Source organism: Lissotriton helveticus, chromosome 1_1, assembly GCF_964261635.1.
Source record: "Lissotriton helveticus chromosome 1_1, aLisHel1.1, whole genome shotgun sequence".
NCBI lineage: Eukaryota > Metazoa > Chordata > Amphibia > Caudata > Salamandridae > Lissotriton > Lissotriton helveticus.
This window is the reverse complement of record NC_136057.1, coordinates 354,667,819-354,688,183: the sequence shown is the minus strand read 5'-3', so window position 1 is coordinate 354,688,183 and position 20,365 is coordinate 354,667,819. Positions and strand designations below refer to the sequence as shown.

The window sequence follows — 20,365 nt, the reverse complement described above, 5'->3', positions numbered from 1 at the left end:
AGCTGTTCGACCAGTTGATCCGTAACGCATTCCCCAGCGTCCCCGGCTGGTAGTACCTGGAGGCAAAGTCTCGGCATTTGCTGTTTTCTGCGGTGGCTAACAGATCTACGTCTGGAGTTCCCCACCTTGCGAAGACTTCTCCTAGTACTTTGTCGTTTATGACCCATTCGTGGTTTTCCTGAATCAGTCTGCTCAGTGCGTCTGCCTGAACATTCTGCACACCTGGCAGATGGGTGGCCGTTATCGTCAGTCCTCGGGCCAGAAGCCAGTGCCAGATCACCTGCGCCTCCTGCGACAGGGTGCGCGATCTCGAGCCCCCCTGCTTGTTGAGGTAATACATCGTGGTCGTATTGTCCGTCTGTACAAGCAAAGAGTTGGTCTGGAAGGACGGGTGAAAGGCCTTCAGTGCCAAGTGAACAGCTCTGAGTTCCAGGAAATTGATGTGGTACGTGGACTCCGTCGGGGACCACGTCCATTGAATCTGTAAGTCTCCGGAGTGCGCTCCCCAGCCCTGGAGAGACGCATCCATCACGATAGTCTGAGTAGGAATGTCCTTGTGGAAGGGAACCCCTCTGAGGAGATTCTCCGCTGAACACCACCACTTCAGAGACGGAAGAGCATGCAGAGACAGTCGTATCCTGTCGTCCCAAGATCCTCTCCTCTGGTCCCACTGATCCTCCAAGCACTCCTGCAGCTGTCTCATGTGCAGCCACGCATGTGGCGTCCGGAAGATACAAGAGGCCATCGATCCCAGTAGAGAAGACACCGTCCTCACTGTTGTAGAAGGAGTGGCCAGAAGAGCCTGAGCCTTCCGACGAAGCGATAATCGTTGCTCCTCCGAAGGAGACACGCTTGCTGACCTCGTATCGATGGTGGCCCCCAAGTACTGAATGCACTGGACCGGAGTCGGGACAGACTTGGACATGTTGATGTGCAACCCCAGCTTGTTCAAGAGAACGCACGTCTTCTGGAAGTGCGCTTGAGCTTCCGAGAAGGAGGAGGCCTTGATCAACCAATCGTCCAGGTACGGGTAGACAAACCTTGTTCTTCCTGAGGTGTGCGCCACCACTGCCATGCACTTCGAGAAAGTCCTGGGCGCAGACTTCAGCCCGAACGGAAGTACTGTGTACTGATAGTGATTGGTGCCGACTTGAAATCGCAGGAACTTCCTGTGTTTGTGTGCAATGGGCACATGGAAGTACGCATCCTGTAGGTCTATTGCACATAGCCAGTCTCCCTGTTGCAACTGAGGATAAATCTGATGCAACGACAGCATGCGAAACTTCTCTCAGCGAATCCATTTGTTCGCCTGTCGCAAGTCCAGAATGGGCCTGAACTCGTTCTTGTCCTTCTTGCGGACCAGAAAGAACCGGGAGTACAGACCTCTACCTCTTTGAGACAGAGGTACGTCTTCTATCGCCCTTTTCCTTAACAGGATATCGGCCTCCGCCTTGAGCTCGCGCAGTTGATACTGCGAGCTGACCGGAGGAATCGATGGAGGAGGGCTGATGAACCAAAGACTGTATCCATTGCAAACAATATTCAGCACCCACTTGTCCCGAGTAATTTTTTCTCCACTCTGCCAGAAAAAGTTGAACGCTTCCCCCCACCGGAGCGGGTAACGGATGAAGGGGAAGTAACCGCTCAGGGTCGAGACCCGGCCGGGCCTTTGTTAGCTGTAGAGGACTGTTGTCCACCTCTACCCTTCTGGCGCTTTTGGAAGGGCCTCCGGAACTGCTGCTGTTGTTGCTGCTGCTGTCCCGAAGACTGTCCTCGTCCTTTCCCCAGTGCACCGAACCGTCTCTGGAACGGGCGGTAGGACTTCTTTTCTTTAGGCTTTTCCAAGCCCACAGCGGTCAGGCTCTCCGCCTCCGCCTTTATGCGGGCCATCTCATCATCGGCACGTTTTCCAAACAGTGTTTCTCCGGAAAAGGGCAGATTGGCCACCCGCTGCTGGGCCTCCGGCTTGAGTGACGTGAGCCTGAGCCAAGCATGGCGGCGCTGGTTGATCCCGTGACAGTAAGCATGGGCTGCCAACAGCGAGATATCCGCAGCCGCGCTGATGACCTGGTTTGAAACCAGCATCCCTTCCTTGAGTATTTCTAGGAAGTCCTCCTTCTTGTCTCGTGGCAGAAGGTCCGTGAACTGTTCCAGGGAGTCCCACAGGGCACGGCTGTAGCGCCCCAGCAAAGCCGAATCGCTGGAGGCTTTCATAGTCGTGGAAGAAGTTCCACAAGCCTTCCGCCCAGCCGAATCAATCCATCGGCTTTCCTTATCAGGCGGCACGGTGGAGGACGGGAAGGTAGAGTGTAACTTCCTTGCCGCCGTCACTATAACTGAGTCGGGCACTGGGTCCATCCGCAGGAAGGCCGGGTCCGAATCCGGTGCTCTGTACTTCTTCAGAAGTCGGGAGGGAGCGGCCTTCACCACCGCAGGCGTAAGAAACCGCTCCTCCGCAGGCTCGACCAGCCCTGGCACCAATGGCAGCAGAGGGCGAGACAGATGCTTCTTGTGAAGTGTCTCGAATATCACGGACGGTGTAGGAGCCGTCACCGTGATGCCCAATTTCGTAGCCACCCTCAGGAGAACTTCCTGGAACGTGCTGATGTCGTCAACCGCCTCGACGGCGACCTCAACCGCCTCGACGGCGACCTCAACCGCCTCGACGGCGACCTCAACCGCCTCGACGGCGACCTCGACCTCTTCCGCCTCGACGTCGGGCCACTCCTCGACGACGAGGATCCCCTCGACGAGATGTTCTCCTCCTCTTCGCCGATGGCGAACGGCGGTGTCGCTTCGACGGCGAGCACCGACGCCAGGCCCTTCTACGTCGATCACTCGACGTCGAGACCGACGATGATGACGACGAAATCGTCACCGGAGACTTCGACGGCGGTCTGTGCACATCTCTCGACGTCGAGCGCCGACGGCGCTTCGCCCCAGAGCCCTGGGGGGACGGAGAACAGACCGCAGTCATTCCTCTCGACGTCGTGGTCTCTGCAATCGACCCAGACGGAGAGTGGGCACGTTTGCTGGTCTTCCTGCCCCTGGGGAGCCCCCCAGAGGCCTCAGCATGGGTAGAAGGAGCCCCTCCAGACCCACCTTGTGCCTTCAGCCTTCTTTCCTCGAGTCCCTGAAGCCTGATCTTCTTTCTTTCCTTCAGGGTCCTGCCAGAGAAGCCCTGACAAATCTCACACTCCTCTGGAACATGGGAAGAGGGAAGGCAGAGGATACACACCTCATGGGAATCCGATTTGGCCTTCTTCCTGGAGCACTCCGGGCATTTGTCAAATAATGCAGGCATATTTGACATCAAAAAGGAGCAAAACCCAAGAAGAACAGCACTAAAGTACTTTAGAAGCACTCAAAACGAAATTAATAGTGAAAAATCACCAATAAACCCTTGAAGAAGGGAGAGCTCAATGCTCCAGGGTCCTGCTTGCAGGAGCCGGAAAAAAGAACTGAAAGTAAAAGGGACCTGCAGTGCATTCTGGGATACTGTGAAGTTCTGGAAAGTTATTTTAAAGGCACAGTATCCTGTTCTGAGCCACATAATGGCAGCCTATGGAGCTGGTCTGTCCAGATCCTTCTCTCTATCATTCCAGAAGGTTTTTGCTGCTGAAGCAAGGGAAATCTGTACAGGCTTTGCTGTTTTGTGGATTTTTTTGGTGGAATTTCTAGTTGAAGTACTGGACAGTGTAGCCTGTGTTATAGGCTGCATTATCTGTCTTTAATTCTCTCTTAAGTGTCTGTGCAGGTCTGCATTTTTCGACACTTGAAGAGATTATTTTTGATTGCTCCGGGGTCCACGCACATGGGCGGGACTATTCACTAGATTATGACTATACACAGAGATCCCCTACTACAGAATTGGGTATATATCTCATACCATAGTAAGTCATATCCTTGGAGTTACCTTGCTGTTTTGTCAGGGGGCAACTTATCACTTTTTTATTGCTCATAGGTGCTGCAGTTGTCTTACTTTAATTAAATTTGTCAGTAGTTCCCAGAGAATTACTTTTTTTTGCATGTGCACTAAAATCCATATATGGCATGATTAGCATTGCATGCGATCTATTCTTTTATTTGCTGTCAAATGTATGGTAATGTATTTCTGTTGCCTTCAAGGGAACAGGCCTTGCACGATCCACATTCACAACAAGCTTTGTTTTCAGTCAAAATCAATCATGTTTCTTTATTTTTTTTGCAATGCAGGCTTAAGATTGTATGCAATTAGAACCACATGCCGGCCTAACATACATGAAAGTAGCCTTTTTGGGTAGTATACTAAGTAGTGCTTTAGATGTTCATCCATGCCTAGTACATTTTAAATGTTGTGTAAGATCATATTCAATTGTTTAATACTCAGTTTTAAATTCCATTACGAACATGCATTTGTTTTCCTTATTATTTTCCTGATTATTTTTTGTTTGCTTGTTATGATTTCGAGCAATAGATCGTCTGTTTTTAATTTCACTATCTGATGCATCTTAGTGCACTGATCTGGATGGCCTCTATCCAAGATTTTTTCCATCATGAAGTCATCTGTGGAGCAAATACGCTGAGCCCTTTTCAGTCCACCTGAGTATTTTGATGTGCCCATTATACGCTTGCAGTAAGCTATTATTAGAGGTCGCATTTCTTTGCATTTTTCTGCACAGTTTTCCATTTTAAAAGTGCATTGTTACATCTAAGATGTCAAATTTCTTGAACTGATGTTAACAGTGAATTGAATGCTGCAATTGTTCTTATTCAATTTGTTAGCTATATTCTCTAGGAGGATTTGGGTTCCATTAAAAAAAAAAATAATACATTATCTGAAGACTTCATATCATTTCTTGATTTTTCTCTGACAGGAAGTTTCAACTCCATAAATAGGCTGGATATGATAGGGTGAAGGAACTGCTGATCGAAGTACCTTCTTCTGCAAGTATAGTGAAGCACTGAATATAAAGACATTGTGAGTTTGACAGTAACTCCTGCATCATTAGGTTCATGTCCGTATGCCTCCATAGCTGAAGAACCCGGCTCTTATGAACAGGCCTCTATGCCTTGTTCGTGTGGCAGAGACATGCAGAAAAAACATCACCATGATCTGATTCGTTCCATATAATGTTTATCTTCAACAAGAGATCCAATGAGTCCCACAGATAGGATGGTAGAGCTTTAATGTATTCAAAGATAATCAGATCCTGACAATCAAGCTGGATTTGACCAGGATATTGGACGATTGATCAAATTGGAGCTCTTACACTGCTAGCAATAAAACACGGATATTAAAAAACAAGCATTTGCAATGCATAAGGTCTCGCATTAGGAAAGTTTGAGCTATTGGTATTGTAAATGACATTTTTTATACATGTGTTGGTTTTGAAAATAGCAAAAATAATAGCTTTGTCATTTACAATGCCAATAGTTATAACTTGTGACACCTATAGCATTTGTAATGCAATATGTGTTGTATTCACGTGACTTAGATGTATTGATATTACAAATAACAATGGCTTTGAATTTTTTTAATAATTAATACTTAAATAAAAGTTATTGTAATTTATAATGGCAATAGCTTAAACTTTTGTAAATAACTTTTGTGAAGAATATGTTCAGTGTATTTTATTGTGACGAAAATCCAAGAACAGAAGTGAAATACTAACCTCTTTTTGTGAGATTTGTAATAAAGCTTGAAACATTGAGAGATCATATTTGACCCAGTTGTTGGTAAATGGTTGCACAGATTGATGCTGTGGTGGGGCTGAAAGATGTTGTGGTGGCGACTAGTGATGCTGTTGCATTCAATGATCCTGTGGTAGCGCATAGTGATGTTGTTGTGCCCCTTAGTGATGCTGTGGTGATGCGATAGATAGAGTGAGTGGGATAGATAGATAGAGAGAGGGCGATAGATAGATAGAGGGAGGGCGATAGATAGAGGGCGATAGAGAGATTGAGTGAGCGAGATAGAAAGAGTGAGGGCGATTAGATAGATAGACTGAGGCCGATAGATCGATAGACAGATAGACAGAGTGAGGCCGATAGATCGATAGACAGATAGACAGAGTGAGGGCGATAGATCGATAGACAGATAGATAGAGTGAGGGCGATAGATCGATAGACAGATAGAGTGAGGGCGATAGATCGATAGACAGATAGAGTGAGGGCGATAGATCGATAGACAGATAGAGTGAGGGCGATAGATAGATAGTTGTGTGTGTGGTTGTGTGTGTGGTTGTGGTTATGTGTGCATGGTTGTGTGTGTGTGGTTGTGTGTGTGTGGTTGTGTGTGTTATGCTTTGTTTTTCTGTTTTGTTATGCTATGTTTTGTTGTGTTTGGTATGCTATGTTTTGCTAGGCTATGCTATGTTTTGTTATGTTATGCTATGTTTTGTTATGTTATGCTATGTTTTGTTATGCTATGCAATGTTTTGTTATGCTATGCAATGTTTTGTTTTGCTATTCTATGCTTTGTTTTGTTATGCTATGCAATGTTTTGTTTTGCTATTCTATGCTTTGTTTTGTTATGCTATGCTATGTTTTTTTGATATCCTATGCTTTGTTTTGTTATGCTATGCAATGCTTTGTTGTGTTTGTTATGCTATGCTTTGTTATGCTATGCTATGTTGTGTTGTGTTTTGCTATGCTATGCTTTGTTTTGCTATGCTATGTTGTGTTGTGTTTTGCTATGCTATGCTTTGTTTTGCTATACTTTGTTATGCTATGTTTTGTTATGCTGTTTTGTTATGCTATGTTTTGTTATGCTATGCTATGTTTTGTTGTGTTTGTTATGCTATGTTTTGCTATGCTATTATAGGTTTTGTTATGCCATGTTTTGCTATGCCATGTTTTGTTATGCCATGTTTTGTTATGCCATGTTTTGCTATGCCATGTTTTGTTATGCCATGTTTTGTTATGCCATGTTTTGTTATGCCATGTTTTGTTTTGCTATCCTATGCTTTGTTTTGTTTTGCTATGCTCTGTTTAGTTTTGCTATCCTATGCTATGTTGTGTTTTGCTATCCTATGCTATGTTGTGTTTTGTTATGCTATGCTATGTTGTGTTTTGTTATGCTATGTTGTGTTTTGTTATGCTATGCTATGTTGTGTTTTGTTATGCTATGCTATGTTTTGTTATGCTATGCTATGTTTTGTTATGCTATGCTATGTTTTGTTATGCTATGCTATGTTTTGTTGTGTTTTGTTATGCTATGTTTTGTTATGCTATTTTTTGTTATGCTATTTTTTGTTATGCTATGTTTTGTTATGCTATGTTTTGTTGTGCTTTGTTACGCTATGCTTGGTTATGCTGTGCTTGGTTGTGCTGGGCTTGGTTGTGCTGGGCTTGGTTGTGCTGGGCTTGGTTGTGCTGGGCTTGGTTGTGCCGGGCTTGGTTGTGCCGGGCTTGGTTGTGCCGGGCTTGGTTGTGCCGGGCTTGGTTGTGCCGGGCTTGGTTGTGCCGGGCTTGGTTGTGCCGGGCTTGGTTGTGCCGGGCTTGGTTGTGCCGGGCTTGGTTGTGCCGGGCTTGGTTGTGCCGGGCTTGGTTGTGCCGGGCTTGGTTGTGCCGGGCTTGGTTGTGCCGGGCTTGGTTGTGCCGGGCTTGGTTGTGCTGTGCTTGTGCTGTGTTTTGCTGTGCTGTGTTTTGCTGTGCTGTGTTTTGTTGTGCTGTGCTGTGTTTTGTTGTGCTGTGCTGTGTTTTGTTGTGCTGTGTTTTGTTGTGCTGTGTTTTGCTGTGCTGTGTTGTGCTGTGCTTTGCTGTGCTGTGTTTTGCTGTGCTGTGTTGTGCTGTGCTGTGTTTTGTTTTGCTGTGCTTTGCTGTGCTGTGTTTTGCTGTGCTGTGTTTTGCTGTGCTGTGTTTTGCTGTGCTGTGCTTTGCTGTGCTGTGCTGTGCTGTGCTGTGCTGTGCTGCTTTGCTGTGCTGTGCTGTGCTCTGCTGTGCTGTTTTGCTGTGCTGTGTTTTGCTGTGCTGCTGTGTTTTGCTGTGCTGCTGTGTTTTGCTGTGTTTTGCTGTGCTGTGCTGTGTTTTGCTGTGCTGTGTTTTGCTGTGCTGTGTTTTGCTGTGCTGTGTTTTGCTGTGCTGTGTTTTGCTGTGCTGTGTTTTGCTGTGCTGTGTTTTGCTGTGCTGTGTTTTGCTGTGCTGTGCTGTGCTTTGCTGTGCTGTGCTGTGCTTTGCTGTGCTGTGTTTTGCTGTGCTGTGCTGTGCTTTGCTGTGCTTTGCTGTGCTTTGCTATGCTGTGCTGTGCTTTGTTTTGCTGTGTTGTGTTTTGCTGTGCTTTGCTGTGCTGTGTTGTGCTGTGTTGTGCTGTGCTGTGCTGTGCTGTGCTGTGCTGTGTTTTGCTGTGCTGTGCTGTGCTTTGCTGTGCTGTGCTGTGCTTTGCTGTGTTTTGCTGTGCTGTGCTGTCCTGTGCTGTGTTTTGCTGTGTTGTGCTGTGTTGTGTTGTGTTGTGTTTTGCTGTGCTGTGTTGTGTTGTGTTGTGCTGTGCTGTGCTGTGTTTTGCTGTGCTGTGCTGTGTTTTGCTGTGCTGTGCTGTGTTTTGCTGTGCTGTGTTTTGCTGTGCTGTGTTTTGCTGTGTTGTGCTGTGTTGTGTTGTGTTTTGCTGTGCGGTGTGTGTTGTGCTGTGCTGTGTTTTGCTGTGCTGTGCTGTGTTTTGCTGTGCTGTGTTTTGCTGTGCTGTGTTTTGCTGTGCTGTGTTGTGTTTTGCTGTGCTGTGTTGTGTTTTGCTGTGCTGTGTTGTGTTTTGCTGTGCTGTGTTGTGTTGTGTTTTGCTGTGCTGTGTTGTGTTGTGTTTTGCTGTGTTGTGTTTTGCTGTGCTGTGTTGTGTTTTGCTGTGCTGTGTTTTGCTGTGCTGTGCTGTGTTTTGCTGTGCTGGTAAGGGCATGTGAGGGTGTGTGTGTGAGGGGGTGTGAAGGTGAGGGTGTGAGGGTGAGGAGGTGTGTGAGGGGTGAGGGGGTGAGGGTTGTGTTGTGTTTTGCTGTGCTGTGTTTTGTTGTGCTGTGCGGTGTTTTGCTGTGCTGTGTTGTGCTGTGTTTTGCTGTGCTGTGTTGTGTTTTGCTGTGCTGTGTTTTGCTGTGCTGTGCTGTGTTTTGCTGTGCTGTGCTGTGTTGTGTTTTGCTGTGCTGTGCTGTGTTGTGTTGTGTTGTGTTGTGTTTTGCTGTGCTGTGTTGTGTTGTGTTTTGCTGTGCCGTGCTGTGCTGTGCTGTGTTGTGTTTTGCTGTGCTGGTAAGGGTATGCAAGAGTGTATGTGAGAGGGTGTGAGGTGAGGAGGTGTGTGAGGGTGAGGTGGGTGAGGGGGTGAGGGCGTGAGGGTGAGTGTCTCCAATGAATGTCGCTGCTTCGCCTTCTTTGAAAATGTTCAGTGCTGCAAATAGAGCATGCCGCCCTAATTATCACAGCATGAGGCCCCAAAGTGATAATTATCACAGCATGCAGAGAGCCGCCCCACGCTGCTGGAGCACTCAACTGCACATTAATTATAGTTGAGTGCTCCAGCAGCCTGTTGACATGCTGTGATAAGTGGGTCTCATGCTGTGATAATTGTTGCGGTGCCTGAGGAAGTGGAGACTCCTGCTGGGATAATTGGTCTTGTGGCCCTCAGGAAGTAGAGTTTCATGCTGGGATAATTGGTCTGGCGGGCTTGCAGCGCTTGACGTCCAACAAACGTGCACAAGCTGCTCAACCTTGAAGCTCGTTCACAGACCTGGGTCGGCTCGTGCCCAGGTCTGTATCGGGCTCGTTCACAGCTGTTACTCCCTTGACAGGGAGGAAGGTGACTATAGTCTCGCTGGCGGGAGCTCTTCGCGCTCCAACGCCAGCTCGACCTAAAAATGCTTTATGCATCCTACATTCACAACAGCACGGTATTTGACAAGTAGACAGTAATCGGATTTGGGAGAAATGATTAAGCAAGGGGCTTGACCAAGCACTTGTACATCCTGTAAGAATCAAACTTTCAAACAATGGACTCTGCCATGGGTTGTTTATTGAAACTGGAGTTAAACAAGGGTGTGCACTGGCACTCTTCTCGTTTCCTTATAAATTGTGGAGCTGCCAATTTACATAACCAATTCAGGCAGAATTCCACTCAAGTAAGCAAATCATCTTGCCTATGTAGATGAACTGCCAATTTTCTTACAAACACCATACAACCTACAAAAACAATTATCGAGACTGAATGAATTTCACAGTAAACAGATTAACAGTTAATATAGCAAAAATCATGTCCTTTGGGAAAAATCGAATAAGGACGTTAACAATTATAGACTGAGTGAATTCACACAAACACTTGCAAATAAATAGACACTATACTATCTGGGTCAAATCATCTTCCTAAACAAAAGCAAAAAACCACCATTATCGCAAAATCAATAAAACAGTCTATAGTGGTAGAGCAATTGGTCCAGCGATCACAATCTTGAATGCTAACCTCCTTCCAGTTATTTATATGCATCATAAATAGTCAGAGATAAATGTGTGTAAGAGCTTAATACCATCTACATTACAAATATCAAAGCACTATTTAACTTACTGTCCTAAACACCTGGTGCCAAACTTCGCATGGGGAACACCGGTTACTACATTGCATAACTGATTTATGATAAGCTATCTCTGTGATTTCAGGAAGGTGGGTGAGGACACTCTGAAGCAGTTTTTATTATGAGCCAAAGTCACGCCCCAATCATCTCTATTTTAATATAACTACCGTAAGAAAACTGAATCAGGAGTACAAGCTGCCACAGATGGACTGACTGACCAGGATGAGAACACTTAAACGCAAAGAGACTATGAGAAAAGACAAGGGGGCTTAACTTGTGAAAGAGACTGATCTCTATTAGAATATACATTTACTCAACCATCCTTAGAATCCTATTTCATAAAGGAGCCAATACATAGATTCCAATTTGGAGATAGATCAAACCTTCACCACCACAAAGCTTGAATTATAATTTCTTATTAATCAAAGTCAACAAGATAGTCTTCTAAATTTTACTTTATATTAAGATTGTATTTCATTTACCTAATGGCTTTATATTTTATTAAACCAATTTATCGTAATTGACTTACTATAAATCCCCTCATAAAATCATTATTCAGTTGACCAAAACAACAATAAAATAATACAATAGACCGAAATATAAAAACATTTCAGTAAAACCTCTTCACTTGAAAATACCAGTCACTAAAAAACCCAAAGATGGCATAATCAGAGCAGACATTAATCAGGGCTCAATCTCCTAGCCGTCAACGCAGCTCATATAAAACATAAAACGGCAAACATAAATTAATTGGGAAGCATCTGCAGGTAAACCAGGACCAGCGTACTTGTGAAAATTTGAGGGACTTCAGCAGCGGAAGTAAAAATAACTTACTGGGTATACTAAAATAGGCAGCAAAACATTACAAAGTGTAGGGTGACCTACGGAGACTTGTCGCAGCCGCAGGGCAGCCTACACTCAAGTAAAGCCCAACCACTTGGAGAGGCCAACAGATGAAGCGAGCTGAACCTGGCCAAAAGAAACCTATCTCACTGGTGGCGTACCTGAGATAAATAGGGCTCCATGCCTTAGACAATCTTCAGGAGCATGTGTGCCCACACCGAGGGTTTCTGCAGCTCACGCTGTTCTCTTTCCAATAGGGCTTGTTGCAAGAACAGCCTCTTTATCCAGATTAGATCTCAACAGGAAAGAGAAATGGGATCGGTAAAAATGTACTATCTCCCAAGGGAGGTAAAAACTGCCTTTTACATGTGCTACCCAGGGGATTTTATGCACCCGATCAGGGCCAAACAAACCGAGAGGATCAGCTGGTTAAGCTGGAGATCCCCCACTACCCCCATCCTCACCCCCCTCTATCTTTCCCCAGCCCCCCCCCTTAACTCTATCAGGATGGGTTTTATGGGATCTGTTGCAAGTTTCTTATAGTGAGCCTTCATTATGAATTGCCTGTTTGCTTCTTTCATACAGGTCTCGGCCATCATCACTATATTCCCTCTTATCAGAGACCTTGATTATTATGGGTTCCTCTTTTTTTCTTGTTTATTGAGCATTTCCATCCAGCCCAGGCCATGTTGCTACAAATCATTTATTTTGGTGTGCTTAATTAGTTACGGAAAGGATTTGACTTGACAGGCCCTTAAAAAAGCAGTTAGTTTTCTGCTATTTTACAATTCCAGTGTTCTTGCTTGACGGTAACATGTAAGTTTAATGCAAGTAATGGAGAAGGTGCTATTTCGCGGGCCAACTAGTGGGCACTTCATAAAAATAAAATGTTATCAATTAATCCCTAAAGGAGGATAACAGGGTGTGCTGAGATTTTCTTTAAATTGATTTACTCAGAAACCCATTACCTGAATATAGATTGATATAATCGAATGGGCAACTGCTGATTGAACATTTTGTTCAATAGTTGGGTTCTCAAATGTAACCACAAAGAGGTAAAGTTGTAAGGCATGAGTAGGTTTAGCCTCAGCTTTGAATGAAGAAATGGAAAGCAACCAATCTGGAGAAACTGAAATGGAACAATCACAGAAAAGAATTGAAAGGTTGAAAGCTTTGAAGGCCGGCCTCATTGTCATACATTTAGTCTTATCGCTTATAAAGAAAGTATGTTTTGACACTTTGTAACTACCTTGGGAAATGAACACATTCTCCTTGGCATCAACAGTATGGCCTTTTGACTTACTTCTCCTTGCAGTCAAATGTTTTTCCTTTTAAACTGTAGTTTCTTCATCTGCCACATGTTTCACAAAATCTAACATTCATGTTCACACAAAGTACTACAAGTTTTGCAAACTGACAGATGTCAAGAAGAATTGGCAAACTTGTGTGAATTTCTCTCCTGACCAGTCATTATTTAATTAAGCTTCTAGGGTTCTCACTTCAACACCTTCAAGAAATGACTCCACAAGCTCACTTTACCCAAATAAAGTACATTTTCAGTTTGCAGTGTGCCTTTCTCCAACAGCTCTATATCATATTACCTTGGGTTTGAATGCAGTTAGCCAGGGCCTTGAACTAGGGTTTGGGTCCAGCATGCATTTATTTTTATCTTGGGCTGGAGGGTGGAAGCATTACCCATTATCTTGGGACAGATGGCAGATTGCTTTAACCCTTGTTCTGTGGCTGGAGGCACCCTGCTTTGCCCTCAACCGAAGGATGGAGGTTGGCTTGTATTAACGCTTAACTTAAAGCGGAAGGTAGGTTTCTTTATGTTTCATACTGAGGTTGAAGCAGCTGGCATTTGGTTTCTAAACTGCAATCTCACTTCTTTAGAAATTAGAAGTTTTTATGAAGAAAGATATGTTCTTACCTTAGTATTGGAGCACGCTTTCCCTTTCTTGAAATCCTTATGACAACCTCTCTTATCCAGCTTTGACCAGAGAGCTTTAGCCTTCCAGTAACTAAGCTTAGATTTTAGTTTGTAGTAGAAGGACCGGTAATCTCTAGGTTTAAGTTCGAGGTAGTCACAAAGCTCCTGAAAACCCTTTAGTGTTCCCTTACAGGTAGAAGCCTGGACAAACTTGTCAAAGAGAACATGTGCCTGTTTGACCTTTTCATTCCGCACTTCATCCATGCTGCCCTCCCAGCGAGGCAGTTCCCCGAGGGAGGCGGAACTTCAAGCTCCGTTGACTGTAGGCAAGTCTTCAGCTCCAGACTGCAAACATGATTACCCTAAAATAAATTAAATACATAAGCATTAGGGGAGTTATTGGCACTTATTAGATGACATTTCATTGACTGTGGAAAGAGGATCAGCTTTAAGAAGAAACCAAAGGAAGGGTACTTCACACCAAGCTTGTTCACAAACTACAAAGAACAGTCAACAAATACAGACATGAATAACTTTACAGAGACCACTCTAGTCTCCTAAAGCCAATTTTTGTTTTATTAACAAACATCTGACACAGACTTTGATGTAACTGCTGTGTTTCCAATCAAGCAACAGAGGCACAAGACACATCAAAGCATGAGCAATGCTAAAACAGTGCTCAATACTGAAATAAAACGAATATGAGAATATTAGTTTCCATTAACAAAATGTTCCCAAGTAAGGTATCTTTTCGGGAATCTTACAAAGACTGCATGCTTGTTCTTTAACCCCTACGACGCTCATGATGAGCTCAGCTCGTCATGAGTTACGCCTCTCGTACGCTCATGACGAGCTGAGCTCATCATGAACCGCGGGTTTTTTGAAAACGTAGCGCACAGCGGGAAAACGCTTAGCACGCATGCGGTTAAAGGAGGAAGAGCTCTGCAAAATAGAATCAACACATCCATAACCTGTAGACTCACCTTACTAGTTACACTTTTTTCTTCTACTGAATTATACAGCACTTTACACAGTCATTACGGTACAAGCAAGCAGTCCCTGCCATTCCCAATTCTCCATCAGCACTGAACCTCTTCATTCAGTCTCCCAATCATCGGAGTGCAAACATCTGCTCCTGAAAACGAAGTCATTTGGGAGGATGATTCGGACTGATGGGATGGAGGTGGGATTAGAGGAAAGGGTGTTGAACAATAGCATCTGAGGGACAAGGAAAGTAATTTGACTCCCCTCCTACATAATTCCTATCTCCAGGCAGAGAGATTGGATAGCAAGAGATAATAGAAAAAAAGCCAAAGCAATGCACAGGACAACAAACTGCTTAAGAAGGACCTCTTAAGCATTCTGCAAGCACTACTGCACTTTAAATACCTTATTACATTTCAGTGCAGTTTGCCTGTCTGTAGGTCCATATAGCTATCCAGCATCTCTATTCAACAGGTACGTGCTTTGAAAGTGGAACCGAAGCAGCAGTGGCTCAAATAACTTCAATACACCATTGGTTTGAAGAGCTTCTTGACTGGAGGACAGCTTTAAGGCTTTAATATAGCAGCAGGCTTTCACACTGAATGAACAAATAAAACCGGGTAATCACCTGATAGTCAGTGAAATTGTTGGAGGTAAACAGGATTTACAGGCCTATTCCGGTAGGTTCCAATGGCTGCTAAAAAATATCTTACTTGAATGCAATTTAACATCTTACTCAACTAGGAGTCTGGAGAATGACATGACAGCATGTCATGACACTAGGTAGAAACTACTGTCCGAAGTATCCCAAGTACCTGCTTTTGTATTGAGAGTTGGGGGTAGAGGCCACAAACGTTACCACGAAACAAGTGGAAAACAAATGCTAACAACATCTTTTACAGATGCTCAAGATGAGCAAATGTATGAAGGAGTGAAGAATCCCCCTTCTGTCCTCGGCCAGAAGACCTAATTGATAAAGTCTGATAACACTCTCCGGGAAATATGCATGATGTTAGAAACATACATTTGGGTGTTTACGAAACAAATTGATTGCCTGGGTACCCAAGGCTTTGAGGCTGCTTGGGGGAATATCAGAGAAGAGAAAATTACATAAAGAAATCTCTCCAACTAGTCCATTATCATGAGATCTGCCATGGAGACCACTGGCATAACAAAACTTGAGTAGGACCCCCTGCAAGGAACATGAAGCTACATGTAAATGTAAATGTGTTGGACTTGTAAAGCGCACGGCTGCCCGTAAGCGTCCCGGCGCTGGAGACCGCTGGGGAACCCGTCCTGGCTTTCCCTGTGAGATGGTCCCTTCTGGGTATCTCCAAGGTGAAACCAGGCATCCCCGGCGTCTGTGGGGGACCGTTGTAGAGATGAGGCAAGCTTAATGCCCAGAGTTGCCGAGTGTGATCCCTGGTTAGAGTAGGCACCGAGGCGAGAATTATCGAGTCCGCTGACCCTGGTCCACGACCCTGCCGCGTCGGGAATTGAACCCTGGTCCTGGGCCGTTCTCTGCTTCCGGGTCTGCCGCCTCTAACCAGTGAGCCACACCACACCACTCCACTACATCCCTATCCCTCCCCTGACTCAATCAGGAGTTCTCCATCCAGACTACTGTGCTGGGGGGCTGCAGGGGCCTTTGTTACACCATTGATGGAGACCTTCCGTCCATTTGGGCGTCAAGACTGGTGAACATTTTTTCCAATGCAATCCACGAATGCCTGTCTGAGCATCCCAGGTCATAAAAACAGATTGAGGACTTCCAGGGAGCACTTCCACTAGTAAACAGTCCACTGCCACAGTTCAACAGACCGAGACAGCTGCAGCGCTTCAGTGCCTACTTTCGGACATAGAAATGGATCCTGGTGTGATCTGAATGCATCATTATCAACAAACATCAACCATTGGGATATGTTCCTGGAACGTGCACAGGTTGGTTAATTTGCTATCTGTTCCTGAAATGTGCACGGGTTAGACCATGTGCTTTCCGACCCTGATACTCTCATTTTTAAACACCTTTTAAATTTAATGAGCCGAGAAACATGGAGGGAGCAAGTAATTCCATTGCTTGGGTTCAATGAATGTAATCTCCCAATTCATAGGCACTAAAACTAGGCCGAGCAAAGGGCGGACTTTCATGCTATATTGGCACCAAATTAACTTTAACACTAGAAGCAATTGATTTGCAGTTAGAATGATTACAATGTGTTCTATTACAGTACAACTGCTATATGATGATTATATTTAATGTTTAAGTGCGAGGAAAGATAAGATAACCCAACTGTATATCCTACAGGAGATCATAAGCTCATTAGCAATTCGGCATCCAAATACCGGTTTGATCATCTCTGGTGACTAACTTACATCGGGTCGCTTTTAACTCTTAGGATGAGTAATGGTATTGCAAATATGTGCTGAAACAATCTGCTCCAGCTTGGCCTAATTTTGTGCAAATCAAGGCCAGTTTCATCTTTTAAACAGTCCAAGCATGGCTCAATAATTGAGTACACCTTTATCTCAGATAAACTGGGCACAGAAGTGGTTAAATATAAGGTAATGCCTCGACTCGTATGTGACCATAACCTTCATATATTAACGTTACAACTGCCAATTAATTGTAACCCCAAATCGAATGAGCTTCTTATGGTTAATTCTTCATATAACTTGAAAAGGCTGGTATGGCATTCGGATAAACAAGTAGAAATAATGACATTTCCCAAAGCCTTAATGAAGGATAGTGATTAGTGCCAGGTGGGGGTAGGTTCTATGCTAGGTAAAGGGAATTAAATCACATCTTTGATGGGAAAATTTCCAGTACGAAATCGAAGAAAAACGAATCCATCACTAACCGCCCTTAGTAAATGGTATTCATTTCAGTTACATGAATTAAAATGATCCTCAATAGAGCTGTATGGGAAGTTTTTCCCATAGATACCGGCAATCTTATTATGCCCTTAAGGATAAAATGTTACTGAGAAAGTTATATAGACGAGAAGTGTGGTTGATTAAATCATGTTATCAAACAGGGCTATGGCATAGATTATTACATGACTCTAAACTAAATAATGTAAAGACGTTTTGGGAGATCATCAATGATCTCAAAAGGGGAGGCAGTAGGGCTTACAGTATTAGTATTATGGAGGCTGAATGGGTAAGGTTTAGTACCAACTTCTATGGTGTGTGCGTTTCAGATGCAAATAAGCAAGACTTGTGCTACAATTGTGAGAAAATCAGTAAGTCAAATAACGTGAGCAGCTCTAACTCAGCGAATGACTGATTCTATAAAGAGCCCCTCGAAATCCAGTAAATCATACGTAGAGGAGCAAGTGAGAAGCCTTAATTTGAAGAATTACTTGGATTTTATAAGCACTACTGAAACGGCCAATCTTCTGCGCAGCTTTCGACCAAATGGGCTTCCTATCGCCATATTTCGTGTCATTACTGACATGTGGGCCTAAGTGTTGACTCCAGTGTTTAATGATGTATTGGCACTGAATATTACCCCTGTGTTTTGGTATGGTAGCATTGTGCAGCCAATTTTCAAAAGAGGGCCAGTTGATAAACCTGCCAATTACCGGCGAATTGCCCTAACTGATGTAGACACTAAGGTCTTTGCTTCCAGTCTATGGATCGATTTGGAAAACTGGGCAGAGTTGCAGGGTATAATCCCAATTAGCCAAACAGGTTTTTGTAAGGGCCAATCTACCATTATCAATTTGATGGCCCTCACTCTACTAGCTCAACGGGCTGTTTAAAAAAAAAGCAAAATCTGTATATTTGTTTTATAGATTTAAAAATAGCCTTCGATTCAGTTCCTCGAGCTCTACTATGGAAAAAACTCATAGGATGGTTTATTTCACAAAAGTGTTGGATGATAGAATACTCCTCTATACCAACACTTGGGTCCAGGTCAAGTTGGGTGACTGTTTTACTCCATCTCAAAAAATAAAAACTTATAATTGTATTGAACATGGCTGTGTCCTCGTACTCTTCCCTTTTGATCTTTTTTTGTCAGACTCATAGCACATTGAGCCCGTCAACGCCCATCCTCCAAAACTTACTGAGGTGCATCTTAGGAATACGCAGGCGATACCATTTTGTTGACCCAAACCCCGATAGGCCTACACAGATTGATTAAGGCATTTGAAGATTATATCTTGGTGAATTGGCCTGGAGTTGAATGTTTAACCAAAATCATGAAAATCAGCCCGGCAAAACCGAAGACTGATTTATGGAGGGCTAGAGGTGGGCAACAGAGTCTTGTTCAAAAGTAATTTTAAAGACTTGAGTGCAAAAACCTCAACTTTCATCTACACCAATAAATGCTTACATAAATCATTGAAGTACCAATCATACGACCATCTCCTTAAAGTCATGAGAGCAAAGTTACAGCCAACTATTACATATGGCTTGCCTATTACCAGGGGGAAAGATGTAAAATTATTGGACCTACTAGTAATTAAGGTCAATAAATCAATCTTTGGGATCCCAGGTCAATTGGCCAAGCTGAAATTAGATTGGAGTTTGGTCTTCAAAGACACTCCATGGTGTTGCAAGGGTCATTTTACAAATGTATGCACTGCCTGTTTTTATCTGACCCTGATTCTTTAGCTAACACCTGCTAGCATGAACAAACTTGTTCTGTCTATACAGATAGCTGGCGATCCTGCTTTTTTGACATTCCTTCAGAGTTCAGCTCTGCAGACAGGGCTTTCAGGAATGATAATGCCCAGTTTTAAACAAATCCTAAAAAAGAGATTAAACCAACTCATTTAATGCCAATAAGACCGCTTTAGTGGCAAAAACCCATGCATGGTTTGTGATTAATTCACACCAGTCTTTGCGAATCCAACCTTATCTGAATGCCTATTTCTCGGCACAAATGAAAGAAACATTTTTAAAATAAAGACTGGGCATAAGTCCAACCAAGGAGGGCACGCCGACTTGGATACAACAATGGCCAAGTACAAAATGTAGACTGTATGGGTGGCCACGTGAAACCTTATTGTACATAGTACGTGCATGTCCTAAATTGCTTAAAACACGTTGAGCACATTAAAAACCTTTATTCCTTAAGGCTAGGGTAAGATTCAGCCTATCAGGCCCTTATTTTATTTGTATGGGCGAGTCTATTCCATTATGTCAAATGGTAAAAAGTTTAACGAATGCTAAAAAGTTGCTGCCGTATGCAACCTAAGGGTTGTTTTAACAGATTAGAAATTAAAGTCGTTTTTTGGTTACTGACACCTTGAATGATCTTGTTTTTAGCTACTATGGTAACCAGGTGCTAAAGAATATGAAAACACAGAAGCACTTTTACTTCTCATTTGCACAATGGCATGCAATGTTCAAAGTTCTGGCCCTTAGGTAATTTTAGACAACATACTTTAAAGCCCGAGATCCAGTCCGGTTTGTTTGAAAGAATGATGTCAAGCTGCACTACAAAGAAAAAGGTTTTGGCACTGCCACGAGGCCAACCATACCTCTCACTGCAAGGGAGCAAAAGGAACAAGCATTTACAATGCAATGGTCTCGGCATCATTAAAGGTAGAGCTATTGGCATTGCTCATGGCGTTTCTTTAAATCATAAATAAATGGCATTGTCATTTACATTGCCAATAGCTTAATCGTTAAATAAATGGCATTGTCATTTACAATGGGCAGCTGCAAGACTTTGTAATGTAAGCCATGCTTTCGCAGTACTGTTGAATTTCATTATCCTCGCCTAGTGCTATTTTTCAGCCGTATATAGCGTGAGTTTTGTGGAGGTGCACCCTGCACGCTCACACACTGCTCACCCTACACACACACACACACTGCTCACCCTGCGTAATGCGAAAAGACCTAGCTCTGCCCTTCGGCCTTTGTCGTAATCGTACAGTAGGTTGTGAGTAGCTGCGCTTGATTGGTTGAGGCATCCCCTCCTTGCTGCTCTCTTCACAGAGGGCCGGCTGCCTCAATGAAGCTCCCACGTGTTCAGCTGTTCTTTGTTTTAGCTCCTGTGTGTCAGTGCAACGTGTAAGCACACAAGCATACCCTGCTCTCTCTGGAACAGGCACTCTGCGCACTCACTACTCTG

The 20,365-nt window shown here is 44.0% G+C and overlaps 1 protein-coding gene across 27 annotated transcripts in view; it reads right to left on the bottom strand.

Annotated features, from left to right (window-relative positions):
* The window catches only part of MICAL3 (microtubule associated monooxygenase, calponin and LIM domain containing 3), a 2,019,125-nt gene that overhangs the window by 1,607,849 nt on the left and 390,911 nt on the right, over positions 1-20,365 (bottom strand). For all 27 annotated transcript variants that reach the window (XR_013606836.1, XM_078673602.1, XM_078673604.1 and 24 more), the window contains one exon: positions 13,294-13,655. Coding sequence is in view for 26 of the 27 variants with exons in the window: in XM_078673602.1 (XP_078529728.1) it covers positions 13,294-13,557 (264 nt within the window). In the remaining variant the exon portion in view is untranslated. The remainder of the gene's footprint in view (positions 1-13,293; positions 13,656-20,365) is intronic.